General features: G+C 31.8%; 3 protein-coding genes across 3 annotated transcripts; 2 read left to right on the top strand and 1 right to left on the bottom strand.

Annotated features, from left to right (window-relative positions):
• The first annotated feature begins 3,472 nt into the window (after positions 1–3,472).
• Positions 3,473–7,063, top strand: LOC114179966 (ribosome biogenesis regulatory protein homolog). Its single transcript, XM_028066485.1, has 8 exons — positions 3,473–3,729; positions 3,810–3,960; positions 4,215–4,266; positions 4,398–4,526; positions 5,210–5,327; positions 6,253–6,436; positions 6,556–6,669; positions 6,759–7,063. Exons 1-8 carry the CDS (start codon positions 3,620–3,622, stop codon positions 6,900–6,902), a joined length of 1,002 nt encoding a protein of 333 aa, XP_027922286.1. The 5' UTR covers positions 3,473–3,619; the 3' UTR covers positions 6,903–7,063.
• A 133-nt stretch (positions 7,064–7,196) lies between these two features.
• Positions 7,197–9,511, top strand: LOC114179965 (adenine nucleotide transporter BT1, chloroplastic/mitochondrial-like). The gene is made up of 3 exons (XM_028066484.1): positions 7,197–8,423; positions 8,608–8,769; positions 8,850–9,511. Exons 1-3 carry the CDS (start codon positions 7,827–7,829, stop codon positions 9,315–9,317), a joined length of 1,227 nt encoding a protein of 408 aa, XP_027922285.1. The 5' UTR covers positions 7,197–7,826; the 3' UTR covers positions 9,318–9,511.
• A 5,001-nt stretch (positions 9,512–14,512) lies between these two features.
• Positions 14,513–17,528, bottom strand: LOC114176949 (DEAD-box ATP-dependent RNA helicase 52B-like). The gene is made up of 6 exons (XM_028062153.1): positions 16,799–17,528; positions 16,583–16,666; positions 16,240–16,482; positions 15,937–16,104; positions 15,736–15,849; positions 14,513–15,403 (listed from the first exon to the last, which is right to left on the bottom strand). Exons 1-6 carry the CDS (start codon positions 17,399–17,401, stop codon positions 14,756–14,758), a joined length of 1,860 nt encoding a protein of 619 aa, XP_027917954.1. The 5' UTR covers positions 17,402–17,528; the 3' UTR covers positions 14,513–14,755.
• Between the last annotated feature and the right edge of the window lie 823 nt (positions 17,529–18,351).

The raw sequence follows: 18,351 nt of genomic DNA, 5'->3' as shown, positions 1-18,351 counted from the left end.
TAAAAATTATGAATCGAACAATATCGTATATTACATTTAAATATAATATTATGGTTAAATTATTCAATTGGTCCCAAATTTCGTATGAAAATTTGAATTTGGTCCCTCAATTTGAAAAAGTGTTAAATAGGTCCTTAATTTTGATAAGTTGTCTCAATGAAGCCCCTTCCGTTAAAATGGCAGAAACGGCGTTAAGAGCACAGTGACGTGGAAATGGTAGACGAAACTGAACAGTGAAGTGGCATATTAAATGTGGTACACGTGGAATTTTGAAATGCTTTAATAAATAATTATTTTGTGAAAACTGTGTGGAAAGTTATTAAATGATGTAATAATGGGTGGTGGGAAGCTGAAAATTGAAGAAATGGGTGGTGGGAAGCTGAGTATAAAGAATGTTGAACAAATGGGTTGTGGTAGGAATAAGAATGTAGAAAAGACTACTGCAGTGAGGTCTGTGGTGGCAGAAGAAATGAAGAAATGTATGAAGTCAATTGAAAACACTGCTGCTAAGGTCTGTGGTGGAATTGCCCTGTAATTCCAATATTTGAAAGGTCTAAAAATCAGAGATGCATTAGATCGCCCATAGTTTCAGGTACCTCTTTAAGGTTAACACAACCACAAAAAGATAAAACGTGTAAGCACTTCAACTTAAATATCAACTCAAGCGTCAAAGTCTCACAATACCAAGACCAAAAAGATATCCTAGTTACAGGCAAAAATGTCCGTAGCCTTATTGCATCATATAAATTCTCGTACTCATTACATGATACTCTGTAGTCATCATTAACAAATGAAATGTGGCGTGTTTCCTTCAATGTTCTCTTTGCTCTATCAACTTCAAACCTGAAACATATGTCACCAGAAATATATTTTGCCAAATCATTAAGAAGGTCGTGCATGACAAAACATGATTTCAAGCCTCCGCTGGATTGTTGAAAGAAGCACCTTGATAATAGAACACTATGATTCCACTACAAACACTATGATTTCAGTTGTTCGAAAGCCAACTTTCCAGCACAAAGATCCCACACCCTCACGATGCTTCTGCGAACCACTCCTTCGTCCAATTTCAAAAAACGCAGGAAAACCCTAGACGAACTCTGAAGCCCCAATTTCGCCAATGCCCTTTCTGTTTTATTACATCTTGATTACAGCATTTAGTAAATTCCAACAGCGTTTTTGGAAAAAAAAATTACTACAGCATCTAATAACTTTCCACACAGTTTTCATAAAATAATTATTTATTAAAGCATTTCAAAATTCCACGTGTACCACATTTAATATGCCACTTCACTGTTCAGTTCCGTCTACCATTTCCACGTCACTGTGCTCTTAACGCCGTTTCTGTCATTTTAACGAAAGGGGCTTCATTGAGACAACTTATCAAAATTAGGGACCTATTTAACACTTTTTCAAATTGAGGGACCAAATTCAAATTTTCATACGAAATTTGGGACCAATTGAATAATTTAACCTAATATTATAGACTTAAAATTTATTATCTAACCTCCACATATGAATAAATGTCCTTTTAGAATATTTTATGATTTTTATTATATTTTATGTATATGTTATCTTTTTTTATTTACCTGTAATCAATGATCTATAACTAGAAAGATATAATATCGATGAGACATGAGTCAAACTCATATATAAGAGAAAGATTGTATTACAAATTTGATCTGTAATTATAAATATAACAAAGTTGAAATCATAAAAACAATAATAATGAACAAAAATAATTAATTTCCATATATCTTTGTTGGGTTTTTCAAAAACAAATGATAACTAAAGAACAACACTGAAACATGAGCTCAACTCACATAAGGAATTAACGCAATCTCTAACCTAGAATCTTACTAATATTGTGTGTGTTGGGTTAATGTTTCACTAATGTTATACATTTAAAGACCCTTTATTAAAAAAACTAACAATCTTTAATTGATAACTTTACTTATAAAATATTTAACATTTTTTATTAAATTGATATGTTTATGTTTTGATAAATTAAAGCAAACATATCTATATGTGATATTTCATATTATATAAATTATCATTTATATAGTTCATGAAAATTTGTTTCTTTTCACAAAAATTTATTTAGTTAATCAAATCTATTAACTAGTACCAAGCCTTTACCTTAAATTAATTTAGTTTGACAAAAAAGGAAAGTAAAACTTACCATGTGTTTATTTTTGACTACGGAAAGTAACATTGTGTTCTTTTTGAAAGATTTACTACTCATGTATATTGAAAAGAGAGGATTAGCATGTGATTAACTCCTTTTAAAGAAACAACATCAACTTTACCCTTTAATCATTTCAATTTATTCCTCTCTCAAATTATTTCTTCCAAAAGAACATACCCTGAGGGTGTGTTTGAATTGGAAATATGATTTCAGATGAGTGAAAGGATTTGGAAGGACGGAAAGATGATTGTGGTGTTGTTTGGATTAAAGGATTTGAAGGGATAAATGAAATAATTTGAAGATTAAGTTTTGAGAGTTCGTGAGTGATGTGACAAATATGATAAGTTAAACAATTATTTTAATTGAAAAAATTGATGATTAAAATAAAGTATAGTTTGTGTAAATCATGTGAAAATGATATATAACTAGTTGTTATTATTAATATTATTATTATTATTATTATTATTGTTATATTTTAATATTATGATGCACACACACCTTAATTTGTATAAGATATTTGTGTCTGACACATATTGATATCCGATACTTTATATGATACTTTATCATACTTACAAATGAAGTATCTAATGTGAAAACTAGTAATACTTTTATGATGACAATAATTTGTAATTTTGTATGTTAAGAATGTTTATACATTTGATTTTAATTTAGATACACACAATAATAATCATATATTTATCATGTTTTTAAGAATTTTCGTATATTTTTAATATGTATATATCACGTATCGTGTCATATTATTTTCAAAATAAACATATCAACATATCATATACGATTCGATACACATATTGTATCATACACATATTAATATTATTAATAATTTATATTTTATTTTATTCATTATATTATTATAAAATTGTAATAAAATATAATTATATACAAATAAAATATTTAGACAAATCTAACAAAATTAGTATATATTTATATATATATATATAGTTATATATATATATATATAGTTATCTGTTGGAGATAAATAAAATTTTGTATACATATGCATATATATGAAATTTTACATATGATACAATTAGTTTTTAGAATTATTTTGTATGAGAAAAAATGTTTTATTAAAGAAATAAAACAAAGATAGATTACAACAGAAAAAGAATAATTGTATGTGCAATATTTGTTTGATTCGTGTGATAACTGTTGTTGTTTCTCAAAGAATAAAAGAAGCTATAATCTCTAAATATTGAAATAAGATTGGTTGTTGAAGATATAGTATTGAAATTACTATTACTGATAATTTTGTTAGAAGAGCTTGCTTACAAAACCACCAAAACCCTTTTTTTCTTTTGCTTTCTCTATTTTCTTCACTCTCACAACATATCACAAGCCCTTAAGTCCTTACCCACTTTGTCCGACGCCGCTGAGGTTTGATATTGGTTTCATTTGTTGAAGTTGAAGGTGATGGAGATGGAGATTGAGGGTGAGAAACAGCACAAGTTCGATGTGGACCTCGGCCACCTCATGGCTTTCGACTCCAATCACACCTTCCCCTCTCAACCACCTCTTTCCAGGTACTGTATTCTTCTTCTTCTTCAGGGTTTTTTGTTATTTTCGTTTTTGAAACTGCCTTGCTTACTTTAATTGAACACAGGGAGGACCTCGTCAAGCAGTGTTTGCTGAAAGGCACTCACTTGGTTCAAGCTATCGCAGATGCCCTCTTCACATTACCATCGACTGAAGATGTAGATGGCCCCCTAGTCAACTTGCCGCCGCCACTAACTAAATTGCCAAGAGAAAAACATGTAATCCCACACTCCAATCTTTATTCTTTTTTTAAATCCAAAGGTTATAAATTCTACTAATTGTTACTTTTTACTTTGATGCTCGTAACCCTAATCCTTATTCCTATTGTATTGCAACTTTCCAAAGCCTCTTCTTTCATATACGTGTCTGCTTTGCAATTTTACTGATTCCTTCGTCGGTTCTTTGCTTCCAGTATTTTTATTATGTCCAATTTTTCAAAACACTGGCTCATAATTTTTTGTGATGCTTTCAGCTGCCAAAACCTAAGCCTCCTACTAAATGGGAAGTTTTTGCCAAAAAGAAAGGTTTGTCTATTCATGCTGCCCATGTGACCCTCAAATTATCTTAATGCTGTTTACTTAGTCTGTGTTTAGGTTTAGTGCTCTCTAATTTTTGCTAGTTGAACCGATGAATTTTATCCTGTGTTATTATGCAGGCATACAGAACCGGAAGAAAGACAAGATTGTGTACGATGAACAATCAGGAACCTGGAAACGCAGATATGGGTATGATCGCGCAAATGATGAAGATGCAATACCTATCATCGAGGCAAAAGAAACTGATGGTAAAGAATCGAACATCTCTTTCCTTGTGAAGTGCTACCGTGTGTCTTTAATGGTCATGAATAAGGTGTAGACCGTAGACACTCTACTTTACGTTATCACTTTTGGGCACAAACAGAACCACTACAATGTGTTCAGAATATGATAAAATTTTAAGATAGGATGATTCATGGCAGACCTGCATAAGGTTTGCGTACTCGAAACTGTTCTTTTGAGAAAAAATCTGAACCAGACCACCATTGACCTTTTAGAAAATCCAGATTGTAAAATGGAAACAATTAGATATATCAGGGCATGCTCAATGTTTAATGAAAACATATATCTGACACTGTGGGTTACCAAAGCATTAAACCAGACATCTATTTGATGGAATACCCATCAGTTAAGATTTCAAAATTTTGAGGATTTTACTTTCCTACCATATTTTGGCACGTTGTCATTTTTGGTTATGACAATTCTTTCATGTGAAGTCTGGAAGTTAGGTAGTATTTATATACCTATATTTCAAATCACATGTGATGTTTATTTAGACTGCTGATGTTTAATGTTATTATTCTGTTGACTTTTAACATTTTTGTATTTTCATGAATACAAACTTGTAATTCACATTTTACTGGGATTCCTTTCGACACTGATCAGAACTATATGTTTTGCATATCAATAATGATATTGTAACATTTTTCAGATCCAGAAGAGGATCCTTTTGCCAAAAGAAGAGAAAATAAGAAGAAAAGAATTGAAAAACAAGATAAAAATCGACTACAGAACTTGAAAGAAGCTGCTAAATTTGGTGCCTTACCAAGGTTTGTAACATAACGTTGTCCAATTAACGTTGAAGATTTTGTTCGTAGCATGGGAATTCAATTTGTTACTGTTTATTATAGTATACATCATCGGCTTATAATTGTGTGCATAATTTATTTCATGGATCATGGACCTTGGCCTTTCACTCAGCCATTGCCCACTTTCTTTTCTCATTCACAAAGTTTTTACTGAAGTTTCTGATGCTAAACTTAACAAAATCCAAATGATAGAAACAATTCATATTTATGCTACTGTCATGAATACACTAGTGATTTTTTATTTATTTATTTTTATTTGTTAGGCAATTCTTTGCATTGGGAGGTGGTTAACTCCTTCCTTTAACTTAAGCACCTGTGCCAAAGAAGAGCCTCCTTTGTACCTTTATTTCAATACGCACCAGTTGCTTAATTTTTTGAGTGAGACCATGTCAGTTTTTATTTTTAAAAAAATTTAAAACTTAATAATTTTGTACTTTTCATTTTCATAACCTTGTTCAATATTTCTATTGATAAAATGAAATTATTAGCGAGACCCATTTAAATTTTTTTGAGGTACTGGATTAGAGTGTGGGTGCTGAAATAGAAAAAGGTAAAACTAGATAATATGCACAAGTCGACCCGAAATATGATGGCCGTACATGCTCCAATGCCCGAATTACATTTACTTGTTCTATATGATGTTCTTAATAGAAAATCTTTCCGCTATGGTGGCATCTCAACTTCATTTGTCTGACTTTCATGGCATGTGGTAATTTCCCCAGCTTTAGGAGCAATTGAGTGATCTAGTGACAACTGCCCTGCCTAAACAATGTGTCAACTTTTGACTTGTTTGTCGTAGAGCTTTGACCTGGTGTTTCTTGTTTTCTTGAATATATATCTTCATTATTTCTTTATTGTGATGAAATCTGAACAAATTATTATGCAGCCATGTTCAGTTGGCAGCTACAGCTTTGCCTATAACCGGAACTCAGGCAGCACCAAAGAAAGTTACAAAGGATGAACTAGGTAATGTAGCAGGAATTGCAGCAACTGCAACAGCCAGTGGTGGGAAATTTGACAAGAAATTGCCTGGTGAAAAGCCTGCAAAACATGAAGGAAAATATCGGAAGGTTGTGCACTGTATACTCTCAGATAACTGCTTGTCTTAGCCATGTAAATTGTTATACGTAGAAGCACACATTGTTAACTAAATTGACTTATTAACTTCCGTAGTTTTGTTTTCATCTAGTTCCTGCCAGTGGTGGAAGGAACCGGGATAGGATCACAAGAGAGGGAGCAAACTGAAAAAATATTGAACAAGATCATCTCCAAGCATTCTCATAACATATTGAATGTTGAAAAGGTACAGTAGAGTCTTTCAGTGAAATGGATTTCAAATTTTACCAATTTTATTAACAATTTTTTGTAAAAATCGTGCTCTCTGAATTCTAGGCCGTCACAATGCACAACGTGAAGAAAGAAAAGAAGCGAAGGAGCGAGAATGGGAAGGCTTCACCAGCTGACAAGAAATTGAAAACCGAGAAAAAGTCTTTTAAAAAGGGAAATTTCAAGAAAGGCAAGGCGAAAGGGAAATAGTTTAGATTTTAGTAAAACAAGTTTTGTAGAGTTATTGGAAACTCGGTTTACTGGTTTCAAGTTTTGTAGACTAGTTTCATTGGTTGATATCCTCTTTATTTACCATCTATGTAAAATTAAATTAGATCTTTTAATTCACAGAATTCTTTTAATTTATCAAATTAACGACTAACAATGCATTGCATGCAGCAGACACATTCACTCCGTATATTCTGTTTAGAATTCCCGAGCAAGAGTCCTCAGAGCCAGAGAACCAGCAGTGGATATTTAAAGTTCTTGAAGATAACACTTTTTCTCAAGCGTCACATGTCATTTGCTTTTGGGGCTTAAGACCAAAGGGCCCTTACGTGCATAAACTAGTATGTGCTGCGCATGAGACCAAATATATTTTTGCAGATTCCTTTGGGACAAATATAGGTGGTGACTCGCGAGTGTTTTGTCTTCTAATTACATAAGTTTTATCCAACTTGTGTGGCCGATGAAGACCTTAATTCAGCAGGAGAAAATAATTGGATAATTCAGTTTATTCAGCAAGAAATATTCATAATTTGCATCGGCTGTCACACAGACGAGTTAAGTATAGCTTTGCAAATTATACCTCTCTTGCAAATTACACCTCTCTTCCCTTCTTTATCTGCATAGCCGATTCATAGATATAGACTGAATTTGTAGCTTCCGTTAGACAAAATTCTCCACCCAACGAAAATTCACCTTCATTCCTTTATTCGATATCTTGTGTGGCTTGGTCTTCGTTGTTCTTGTTGAATTGAATTACTCGTTCTCAGCTACTTGGTGTAACATCTCAAATTCGCATATTCTTGCATGCCCATTTCTTCTTAATCATCTCTTTCCTTGTGATACTTTCAAAGCTTAAACTTTAAAGAGAGAAGCAGTTCCGTATATCTGTATTGAAAACAAGGATTCATGGGTAGAGGTAGGTTGCAAGTGCAAGGTGTTGAATTAGGTAACAAAGATCTAATATTTAGTTCCGGAATCAAGTTTGAATGGGATTCTCTTGAGGGTAAAGTTCGTCCCACTAGCTTCTTTGCAAGCGTTGGTCAAGCAGGATTCGGTTTTGGGATTTCACCAAATCCTCCTGCTGCCACTACCAGAGAAAGTGGCACCAAACCATCCATGGTCTATTCTTCTTCGAAATATGTTTTAATGCCTGAAGCTGGTCTTCGAAGCTCGGGTTCTGAAGGGTTATTGAGTGGCGGTGCAGTTGAAGTTGATGAAGAAGGCCATGGTACGAGGAAGGAAAAGAAGAGGAAGGCGTTTAAATTGAAATTTAAGATTGGGAATCCATCATTGAGGAGGTTGATGAGTGGGGCAATTGCTGGTGCAGTGTCAAGAACAGCCGTGGCACCGTTGGAGACCATAAGGACCCATTTGATGGTGGGGAGCTGTGGACACACTTCACTTCAAGTGTTTCAATCTATTATGGAGACCGATGGATGGAAGGGCTTGTTCAGAGGCAATTTCGTGAACATCATCCGAGTTGCGCCTAGCAAGGCCATTGAGGTGAGTAAACATGTTCGGAATTGTCCTTTTTCTTTTCTTCAAATGTTTGATTAGTATGCATATTTATCTAAGGGGTTTGTAATTTGCATATTATTCATCACTTGAAAACTAGGAGTCCATCAGTGGATTTTGTAATCTAAATTCGTTACACACATGAGCTATTGACATCTTGTGGAACATGCAGTTATTTGCGTATGACACTGTCAAGAAGCAACTATCTCCAAAACCTGGTGAACAGCCAAAGATTCCATTTCCTCCCTCATCAATTGCAGGTGCTGTTGCTGGTGTTAGCTCTACCCTATGTACATACCCTCTTGAACTCCTCAAAACTCGTCTTACAGTCCAGGTACGCACTCACACCTCTCTGATTATCTTATCTTGCTCTGAACTGATGTAAATTTATGGCAATACTCCAAAAAATTGCAGAGAGGAGTGTACAAGAACATGGTGGATGCATTTGTGAGAATCATTGGAGAGGAAGGTCCTGCAGAACTGTACAGGGGCCTCACTCCTAGTCTAATCGGTGTGATTCCTTATGCTGCAACAAACTATTTTGCATATGACACACTCAGAAAAGGGTACAAGAAAATTTTTGGTAAGGAGGAGATAGGGAATGTGATGACTCTTGTAATTGGATCAGCTGCTGGTGCATTTTCAAGCAGTGCAACATTTCCACTTGAGGTGGCTCGTAAGCATATGCAAGCAGGGGCTCTGAATGGAAGACATTACGGTAACGTGCTTCATGCCCTGATTAGTATACTTGAAAAGGAAGGAGCTGCAGGTCTTTATCGAGGTTTGGGACCAAGCTGCTTAAAATTGGTTCCTGCTGCTGGCATTTCTTTCATGTGCTATGAAGCTTGCAAGAGGATACTTGTTGAAGATGAACAAGATTGAAACTAAGAGTTTTGGAATTGGGAAAATTTTTGTTTTGCAGATTTTGCTTTTCCCTGCATGTCACTTTCACCATTTCAACCAGGGTGTTTCCTTAAACCTGTCTTCATTTTCTTCTTAGGAAAAAATATTTATTTATTACATTAGGAACCAAATTCTCAGCTCACAGTATTAATTTTTATACTCAATTTTTTTTATTGAATTGAAGACTTTTATTCAAATCATTGATATTAAAAAATGATTAATACTTTTGTAACCTTATTTTATTTTAATAGATAATAAATTGTTTTTAAAATATAAAGTTTATTGACGCATAATATACAAATTTTTGTATAGTTTTACGCATATGTTTCTGAAAATAACATTAAATTATTTAAAGAACAGAAGTATGAATCTTTGACATGTAAAGTTAATTGTAGTTTTATCCCAGTGCCGATGCCTTTATGAAATATGCAAATAAATATTTTAACCCATATTTTTTGATTCACTTTTAACCAATCACTCTCATTACTCTTAAATCATTTATTTTAATTTTTATAATGATGTGATGTGATGATCTAAAAGTGATAAAAGTGATGAGTTAAAAATAAGTCAAAAAAAGTAGGTTAAAATATAATTATCGATACGCACAATAGTACGAATGCAACAACAACAATAAATTATTTAAAGATTTTAGTGTTAATCCCTAATTAGTGTATAAAGTAGTATGTATTTAGATCCACTAATTTGAAAATAAATAAAGAAAAAGGTATGGGATTCACTTTCTTTCTTCTTTGCGTTTTAAACTGATGTAAAAAAGGTTGTAAATATAGTTTGACATACTTCCTCTCCATTCTCTCTAAATTTTCACTTTCAGTTCTCATCTCTTTGGTTTTGAATGCAACTCACACTAATTGAGGACAAAGTTTTCAATTTTTATTTACTCTATAGATTTCTTCTTCTCTTACGTTTTCTACAATTTTGTCATTAATTTTAGTGGGATCAATTAAAAAGATTGATTCTCTTAACATGTTTTACTATATACAAAGATTCAATTATATTTGGATAACTTTCTTTAGGTGTTTAAATTTTGAGTTTTGAACTTTGGAAAATTTGATTTGACTATAGTCATTACAGGTAAGGAAAAGTAGTTATTTTTGTTATTGATTTTTATATCTTATGACACTATTTGTGGATGAAATCTCTGAAGAGATGTATATAGTAATTATGATTTACTTTTGTTAAATATTAGTATGATATAGTGGTTTGAAATGCTTTATGAGGTTGAAGAAAAATTAAGGATAAACTTGGTTAAACGTGTTGTGACTGATAAAAGAGATGAAAAATATCAGTTGAAGTCAAATAATCAATATGATTCATTTGTAAGTTTTTACATACAATAACATGAGTAGATATGCAGCTTGATTTATAATGAATTTATTCTTATCATTTCTCTTAGATTCGCTAGTAAAACAAAGTTTTAGACATTGTATTAGATGTTAGTCTATAACAAAATATATTTAATATGAAATGATATTTTAATTGTTCAATATCCTTTGATATATAAATTCATATTGGTCTATATTAATTTTTAGTGTTTGCCATATATAGAACATTTGAATTGTTCGTGTATTCCTAATGAAATTATTTCTTCCATATTAAAACATTTTTAAGTATTTAATTAATTTTTTTATATAAGTATATTTATTTATTTTTTAGATATATCTTTCTCTCTCTTTTTTTCACTTTTTCACTTTTTCACTATCCCTCGTTCTTTCAGTCCAAAATTCATTACAGGTCCCTTTCACAATTTAATTTTTAAACTATTAAACAATACTTTATTATATCATTCGCTAATATGTTTATTTAAACAAATTAGAAAAAAATATGCATAGATATTATTTAAATTATTTGAAAACTTGTATTAATCACTTAAAAAGTTATAAGAAAATCAGTTCAATTTATTTTTATTTTCTTAAAAAGGAGAACTGAAGTTAAATTTCATAAAAATAGTACGATCCATAAAATTATTTTGATGTAAATGATACGTTCAGTTAAAAATAAAATCTTATAAGAAAGCAATTTATTGTTTTAATTTGGATTATTTTGTGTATAAACAGAAAATAATATATATATTTATACACTGCTCATTTAAACAAAATTTAAAGTATGCAATTTACTTTGGAATATTTTTCTTTAACTAAAAAAGAAATTAGGTTTTCCGAAATACTAATTTGGTATTATTTGCTTCAATTTTTTATTTCTGAATCGATCTGGTTTTAGTAAAAATATTAACAAAATAAAAAAATGTCCGATTAAATATGTTAAATTATATTGAAATGCAATTATTTAGAAATTTATGTAATATTATATAATTTGTAAATATTAAAATTACCAGAAATAAAAAATATAAAGTTGATATTTTTATTTCAAATTTAGATCAGCGGATCTTTTCGACGACAGAGCTATCATTGCCCTCCTAAAATTTTTTAAATTTTATATATTAAAAAGTTTTAAAAATTTTAAATTATACATAGCTTATATTGAAAAATGATAAGTGATGATGATTAAATTAAGTATGTTTTTTATTTATTTTATAAATAATAACATTTAATGTTAATAAATAAAAAAATATAAAATTAAATAGAATATAGTTTTTTATTTTTTTCATTATCTATTGAGTTTTTATCTATTGTATTGATTTTTCACTAATATTATTTTTTGAAAAAAAAAATAGACATGTATTCACTGTTCTAGTTCTCATTTTTCAAATATTTTCTTATATTCTTAAAAAAAAATATTTTTCTTTTATCTTGATAATGAAATATTAGTTTAATATTATTTATTTGTTTATGACACGAGTTTTTATTTATTTTTTTATTATCAATATAAAAGAAAAAATAATAAATTTTATGTCTTTTTATTTCTAACTTTTAGTTGTGGGCCAGTTATCAAAGTTTTCTTTTAATAATTATGTTGATAAATTTTTTATTATATTATGATCAATTATTTTTTATTTTTATTTTTTTAAAAATATATATTGACGAAAAATAAATAAATAAATTTATATTTTTTAAATAATAAAAGAAAGTGATTGGTGAAGATTAAAAGTAGATTCAACTTCCTAGAAAACATGCTAAATATCCGATTGTTCAATTAGAAAAGTCTTTCTCAAGGTTCAAAAAGTTAGAAATGAATAATCTGATATTAATTATTTAGAACATGAGAAAATAAATTTTCAAATATGATAATATTGTGGAATAAAATTAAAAAATCTTATTTAAAATGAAGTGGATATCAAATACAACTTTAAAATTATAACTTTTTTTAGTATATTATTTTGATTTCCCTCAAATTATCGGTAAGGATCTGCCATTGATCACCTATGTTGCAATAATGCAAAATGTATAATAATTAATTACACTAGTGAACATGTGCATCTGTTGTTATTTTTTTTAGTAATTACAAAATATAATAAAATTATAACTATAAAAGTAAATGTAAATGTTTTTTATATAATTTTATTGTAGATAGTTTTTATTTATTTTATAGATTATATTTCATTATAAATAGTTCTTTTAATTTAAAAAAAATGGTTGAATTTAAAAAAAAGCACACTTAAATTTAAAAAACGGTATCTTAAAAGGATAAAATTGATAAACAATTAGGTAAACTTGAAACAAAATATATGTAAAAAAATGAATTCTCCTTATATAATAGTGTAGATTAAATATAAATGATTTTATTTCTTTTAAAAATAGTAAAGTTAAAAAAATATAGGCAATTAAAATAAATAAATTTAAAGAAACGGTCACTTAAAAAATTGAAAAACTAATTACTTTAATTTACAAAGTATTTTATTTTAAGAATAAAATTAGAAAGTAAATATGGATACTGAAAAGATAAATACTATTTATTTTTATATATAAGTATAGATGAAAAAAATAATTATTTTGATTTAAAAATTATTCAAACGGTAAAATTGGATGATGAACATAAAAAAGAATCGCTTTATATATATAGATGAGCATTGTAGAAGTTGTTTCATTATTAAAATTTCAATTAGTATTTTTTATAATTTAGAAAGTTAGAAAAATACTATGAAAATTAGTGTATTATATAAAAAATGAATCAAATATAAAATTTGTCTAACGTCTACAAAATTATTATAGGCACAAAGGTCTTTGATGAGAATGAGGTAAGGATTAAAATAAACTATAATAGAAATATACCAAAAAAGTAAAATAAAATATTTCTAGACTGTAATCTGTACTTATATTTTATCTCTTTATTTTAAATATAAGTCACTGTATTAAACACTAAAGAATATTTTGAAAAAATAGTAAAAGTCAGAAAACTGGACTAAAACCTTTTAAACTTCTTATAATTAAGAAGACATACTTTCAAAGTGAAAAGGCTGCAGACTGTTTGCTGGTAATTAAAATCTTTACTACAAATTAAATCTTCATAATAACATTTTTCGTAACCAATTTATATAATAACTATAGATTGTTTACTGGTAATAATATTTATTACAAATTAAATTAACCGATTTAAATACAGGGTAGGAGCCACTTTCAAATAATTATGTAATAATAATATGCACGACAGTTACTTCTTTCAATAATAATCAATAAATTATTGTTTTTTTTTTTATATTATAAGAGACAGCAGATGTTAACATCCACAGTATATTAGTAATATTTTTAATATTTTCTTAATTTTCTTGGCTTATATCAAAATATTAAAATTATTTTCAATTACCTCAATAAAGATTATTCTGTTTTTAACTCTCCAAGTTTATACAAATATAAACAAAAAATAAAAAGGGAATTAAAAGTCAATTTCAATATTTTTGTATTGAATTTTAAATGACACACAACTTTAGTAATAATAAATAACATCTCATTCTAGTTTTCAAATTAAAGGGTCCTTATAATTTAAAAAGAAACATTTGTCACTACTAGCATCATCTTTTAAATTCAAACCTTCCCTCAATAAATAATAGCATTTAGACCAAGAAACTATTAACTTCAAAATATTAACACTGTCTAATTACTCGGACCATTAAAAATTATAGATGAGCAAAATGTCGAATTAAATATTAAAAACATTATCAAATTACATAGTAGGGATTTTACTGATATAAAAAAAAATGCATTTGACCAAATAAATTGAATATAGTAACAATAGTAAATGAGTTATAGAAAAGTCAATCAACATTTAATGATTAAATAAGTCCTGAGTGGTCAATAAGCAAAACAAATTACATCCATAATCATCTATTGTATTATGACTAGAGGGTGCACAAAAAAGTATGGCATAATTCGGAACCAGGAATGTTTGCTACCTAAGTGGCTACCAACTTCACTAATATCACTATAGTATGGAGATTATATATTTGATGCTCAAACGCCAACCCTCAAACAAAAAAAAAACATTCCACTACCAACTATACAAGTCTAGTCCCATCCAGTGGGAACAATAGATGCATAACCACTAGGCCCCTCTTCACCAACCGCAACACCTCCTCCACATAGTTCAACAGAGTTAACATCACCTTCATCATAATTGCAGCTTATATTCAAATTGTCAAAAGAGGTTTCTACAAGGGAGTTTTGCATGTCGTACGAGGTATCAACGTATGAGGTTGTACTAAAAGATTCCACAGCATTATCTGCATTGCCGTGAGAACCGTAGCAGTTGTAGCTTTGCACCTCAGGTTCAGATGGATTTCGAAAATCACGACCGCCATAGCTACCACTGCTGTAACGCTGTGATCCATAACCACGACCACGGCCACCTGAGGAGGAACACTCTGCAAACTGGCTGAGCCAAGAAGGAACTTCTTGGTTTGCCTCCTGCAAGAGTCCAACAAGAGCCTTTGCCATTGGACTGTTCTTGTCGCTGAAGAAAGCAGTGGCTAAACCAGATTTGCCTGCACGGCCTGTTCGTCCAATTCTGTGCACATAGTCATCTATGTCTCTGGGCAAGTCAAAGTTTATGACATGAGCCACATGCGGGATATCCAATCCCCTCGAAGCAACATCGGTTGCAACCAAAATAGGAATGTGTCCAGACTTAAATGATCTTAAAGCACGTTCCCTCTCCTAAACAACGAAACAAGAACCATTCAGTGAATAATATGTTACCAAGAAAAACATGGAATAAAATTAATGCTCGAGAGCTGAAAACTGTAAAGAACAGAACAAACTACACTAATATGCATGGAAGGGTGTTGAGACTGTACAACGTTATCTATTTTATTGAAGAAAGGAAAAGGATGTTACGTGTTTATTGGGTACAACGTTCCTAATTCGCTTCATTAACACTCAGTTTGGAGTAATTCATTACCAATAAAACCAAAACCCATTGGGAAATGGCAAAAAAAAGACACAGATCTCAAGCACCAGAGAATAAAATAGAAGGCAGAATAGCTAACCATTTGAACTTTGTCACCGTGTATGGCAATAGCTGGAAAGCCACTTTTCGATAACCAGCTTTCTAAAGCATCTGCTCCTCTTTTTGTTTCAACAAATACAAGAGTCAAAGCATGCTGCGATGCAGGAAACAGACAATTAAATCAATTATCCAAAAAACCAATTGACAAACCAATTGACAAACGAGCATAGACACTTATTACCTTCCCATTGGTCCCATGCACCTTTTGGCCACAAAGATGATCAACAAGTTTGTCTCTTTTGTCTGTATCCTGTACAAGCTCAATCTTCTGCACAATGAGTTCAGTGCTCGATCCTACTCTCCCAACAGACAGGAATATGTAGTCCGACAAAAAGTCCGAAGCTAGTTTCTGAGTCATCAATGAAATGCTACATCAAAAGGACTTAACAAGAAACGGTAATAAAATATTACAATGAAGCATGAAAAACGCACCACTACGAATATAAACAAATATTAAAGCAGGGCAACCCAATAATTTTCATACCTGTATATCATTAGGGAAGGTTGCACTAAACAACAATGTCTGTCTGATACCTGGCGGTGGCATGTGCATTTTCTCCACAATCTTGCGTATTTGACGCTCGAAACCCATATCCAGCATACGATCAGCTTCGTCTAATGCAAGGTACTTAATCCTCTCCAACGAAACCCTTTCTCTCTCAATAATATCCACCAAACGCCCAGGAGTGGCAACTAATATGTCAACCCCCTTCTCCAAAAGGCGCAGCTTTTACCATTTTTAAACAATGAAATGCACAATCAATAACTGAATTTACATTTAAAAACACCAACTTTGTACAGGGGTACATGCATGTCAAAAAACACACCTGCTGAATTATAGGAGACCCACCATAGGCAACAACAACCTTCACTCCAGTTTGAAATGCAAATTTGTTGGCCTCATCGCGTATCTAACAAAAAAACATACATTTAAAATACACAATAAAAGGAAAATAGAATATTTGAGCAGTTTTTACTATTCATCCATGTTTTAAATAACAAAACCTAATATCGTAGTAGAGCGGACAGCAAAATAAAGAAACCTGGCAAGACAACTCCCTTGTAGGAGACAAAATAAGCGCAGTGGGGTATGCAACAGCGACACCACGAGATACAGGCGAAAACCCAGGAGAGGAGCGACCCTTCAAAATCCCGGATATGATGGGAAAGCAAAACGCCGCCGTTTTCCCCGACCCGGTCTGTGCACACGCCATGAGGTCGCGGCCCGCGGTAGCTATGGGAATCGCGTGACGCTGAACGGGCGTGGGTTTCACGTACTTGCATCGCTTGATATTCCTCTTCAACCCTTCGTCCAAGTCCGTATCGTCGAAGACGTTCACCGGCGGAGGCACGTCCTTCCCACTCGCCTCCACGGGGACCGAGTCGTACGCGTCAAAGTTGATAGCGTCGCCATTTTCTTGTTCCTCCGCGGGGAAACGTGAGTTCCGGTGAGAAGGGTCACGGGGGCGAGAGAATCCACGACCGGCGGAGGCAGCACGGCCGCCGGCGCCACCGCGATGCCAGGGTAGAGGACGGGGAGCGGCAGCACGGGGAAATCCGTTTTGTGCGGGATGATCGGAGGAAGGTGGAATGTAGTTAGAGTGGTGTTGCGGAGGCACATAGGGGGAAGAATAAGACCAGGGCATGGTGAATGGTTGTTGTTTATATGGGTGAAGAGAGGAAGAAGAGGAGGAGTTTTGGTTTGGTAGTAGCAGTAGAGTAGTAGTAAGAATAATAATGGAAGGGTTTGAATGGGTGTTTATATAGCAGAGTGGCTCTGAAAACGACGGGTGAAGTGCAGAGGAGAAAGACATTGAAGGAGAGGGAGAAAGAGGGGTGGGCCCAGTTGGATGACGTGGGATGGAGGCATCGTGCAGAATCCTGGGTCACGTGAAATATCTTTTGGGTGGTGGGACCAGGTGGGCACGTGTCGAAAGGGGATTTGAGGAAAAGCTGATAGAAAATGGGGTGGGTATTTGCAGGGTCTGAACATGAAATAAATGTTGGCGTGGTGGGAGATGGGATGTAGCACAACCCCCAACCAACCACAACCGGAACGCATGACTAATATTCGTAACGATTTGGGGCTAGTTAGTACTACACTACTACACTCTATTACTGTTCTTTCATATTCCTTTATTCCTCTTTCCTCTTCAATCTCTCCTTTTTCTTTCTTAATTTCTGCTATCTATTTCACACCCATATTTCTCTACATACTTCATTCCTTTTTTTTATACCATCAAATCAAATACATCTCTTAGATTTTTTAAACTTATGTCATTCAATTAAATCAAACAAGACTACATAATAATACCAAAAACTAATCTTATCCATAAATAATAATAATATTCATAATTTATATTACATTGGTAATTCTAATAACCAAATTACTCCTTCCTATCGTATTTTTATCTAAAATAAAACATGAACGAGACTAGTTTTGAGATTTAAAACAATGTTTGAGGAGTTTCTGCACCCTTCATATCTTTCAAAGCTTAAATACCTTAAATCTATGGAAAATGAGATAAAAAAGAAGAAGTTAGGTTTAATATTTTTTGTTTTTTTGTTCAATTTCTTTTAACTCATAATATTTATT

Source organism: Vigna unguiculata, chromosome 3 (genome assembly GCF_004118075.2).
Source record: "Vigna unguiculata cultivar IT97K-499-35 chromosome 3, ASM411807v1, whole genome shotgun sequence".
NCBI lineage: Eukaryota > Viridiplantae > Streptophyta > Magnoliopsida > Fabales > Fabaceae > Vigna > Vigna unguiculata.
The sequence above is the reverse complement of the archived record's forward strand: the minus strand, read 5'-3'. Positions and strand labels throughout refer to the sequence as shown.

Excerpts from the sequence above, each read along its gene's own strand:
- LOC114179966 (XM_028066485.1), top strand. The coding sequence starts at position 3,620 with ATGGAGATGGAGATTGAGGGTGAGAAACAGCACAAGTTCGATGTGGAC. Across the intron at positions 4,527-5,209 it reads CGAGGCAAAAGAAACTGATG|ATCCAGAAGAGGATCCTTTT; the intron begins GTAAAGAATCGA and ends AACATTTTTCAG. Across the intron at positions 6,437-6,555 it reads ATGAAGGAAAATATCGGAAG|TTCCTGCCAGTGGTGGAAGG; the intron begins GTTGTGCACTGT and ends GTTTTCATCTAG.
- LOC114179965 (XM_028066484.1), top strand. The coding sequence starts at position 7,827 with ATGGGTAGAGGTAGGTTGCAAGTGCAAGGTGTTGAATTAGGTAACAAA. Across the intron at positions 8,424-8,607 it reads CGCCTAGCAAGGCCATTGAG|TTATTTGCGTATGACACTGT; the intron begins GTGAGTAAACAT and ends TGGAACATGCAG. Across the intron at positions 8,770-8,849 it reads AAACTCGTCTTACAGTCCAG|AGAGGAGTGTACAAGAACAT; the intron begins GTACGCACTCAC and ends AAAAAATTGCAG.
- LOC114176949 (XM_028062153.1), bottom strand. The coding sequence starts at position 17,401 with ATGCCCTGGTCTTATTCTTCCCCCTATGTGCCTCCGCAACACCACTCT. Across the intron at positions 15,850-15,936 it reads TGCATGGGACCAATGGGAAG|CATGCTTTGACTCTTGTATT; the intron begins GTAATAAGTGTC and ends CCTGCATCGCAG. Across the intron at positions 15,404-15,735 it reads ACGGTGACAAAGTTCAAATG|GAGAGGGAACGTGCTTTAAG; the intron begins GTTAGCTATTCT and ends TTCGTTGTTTAG.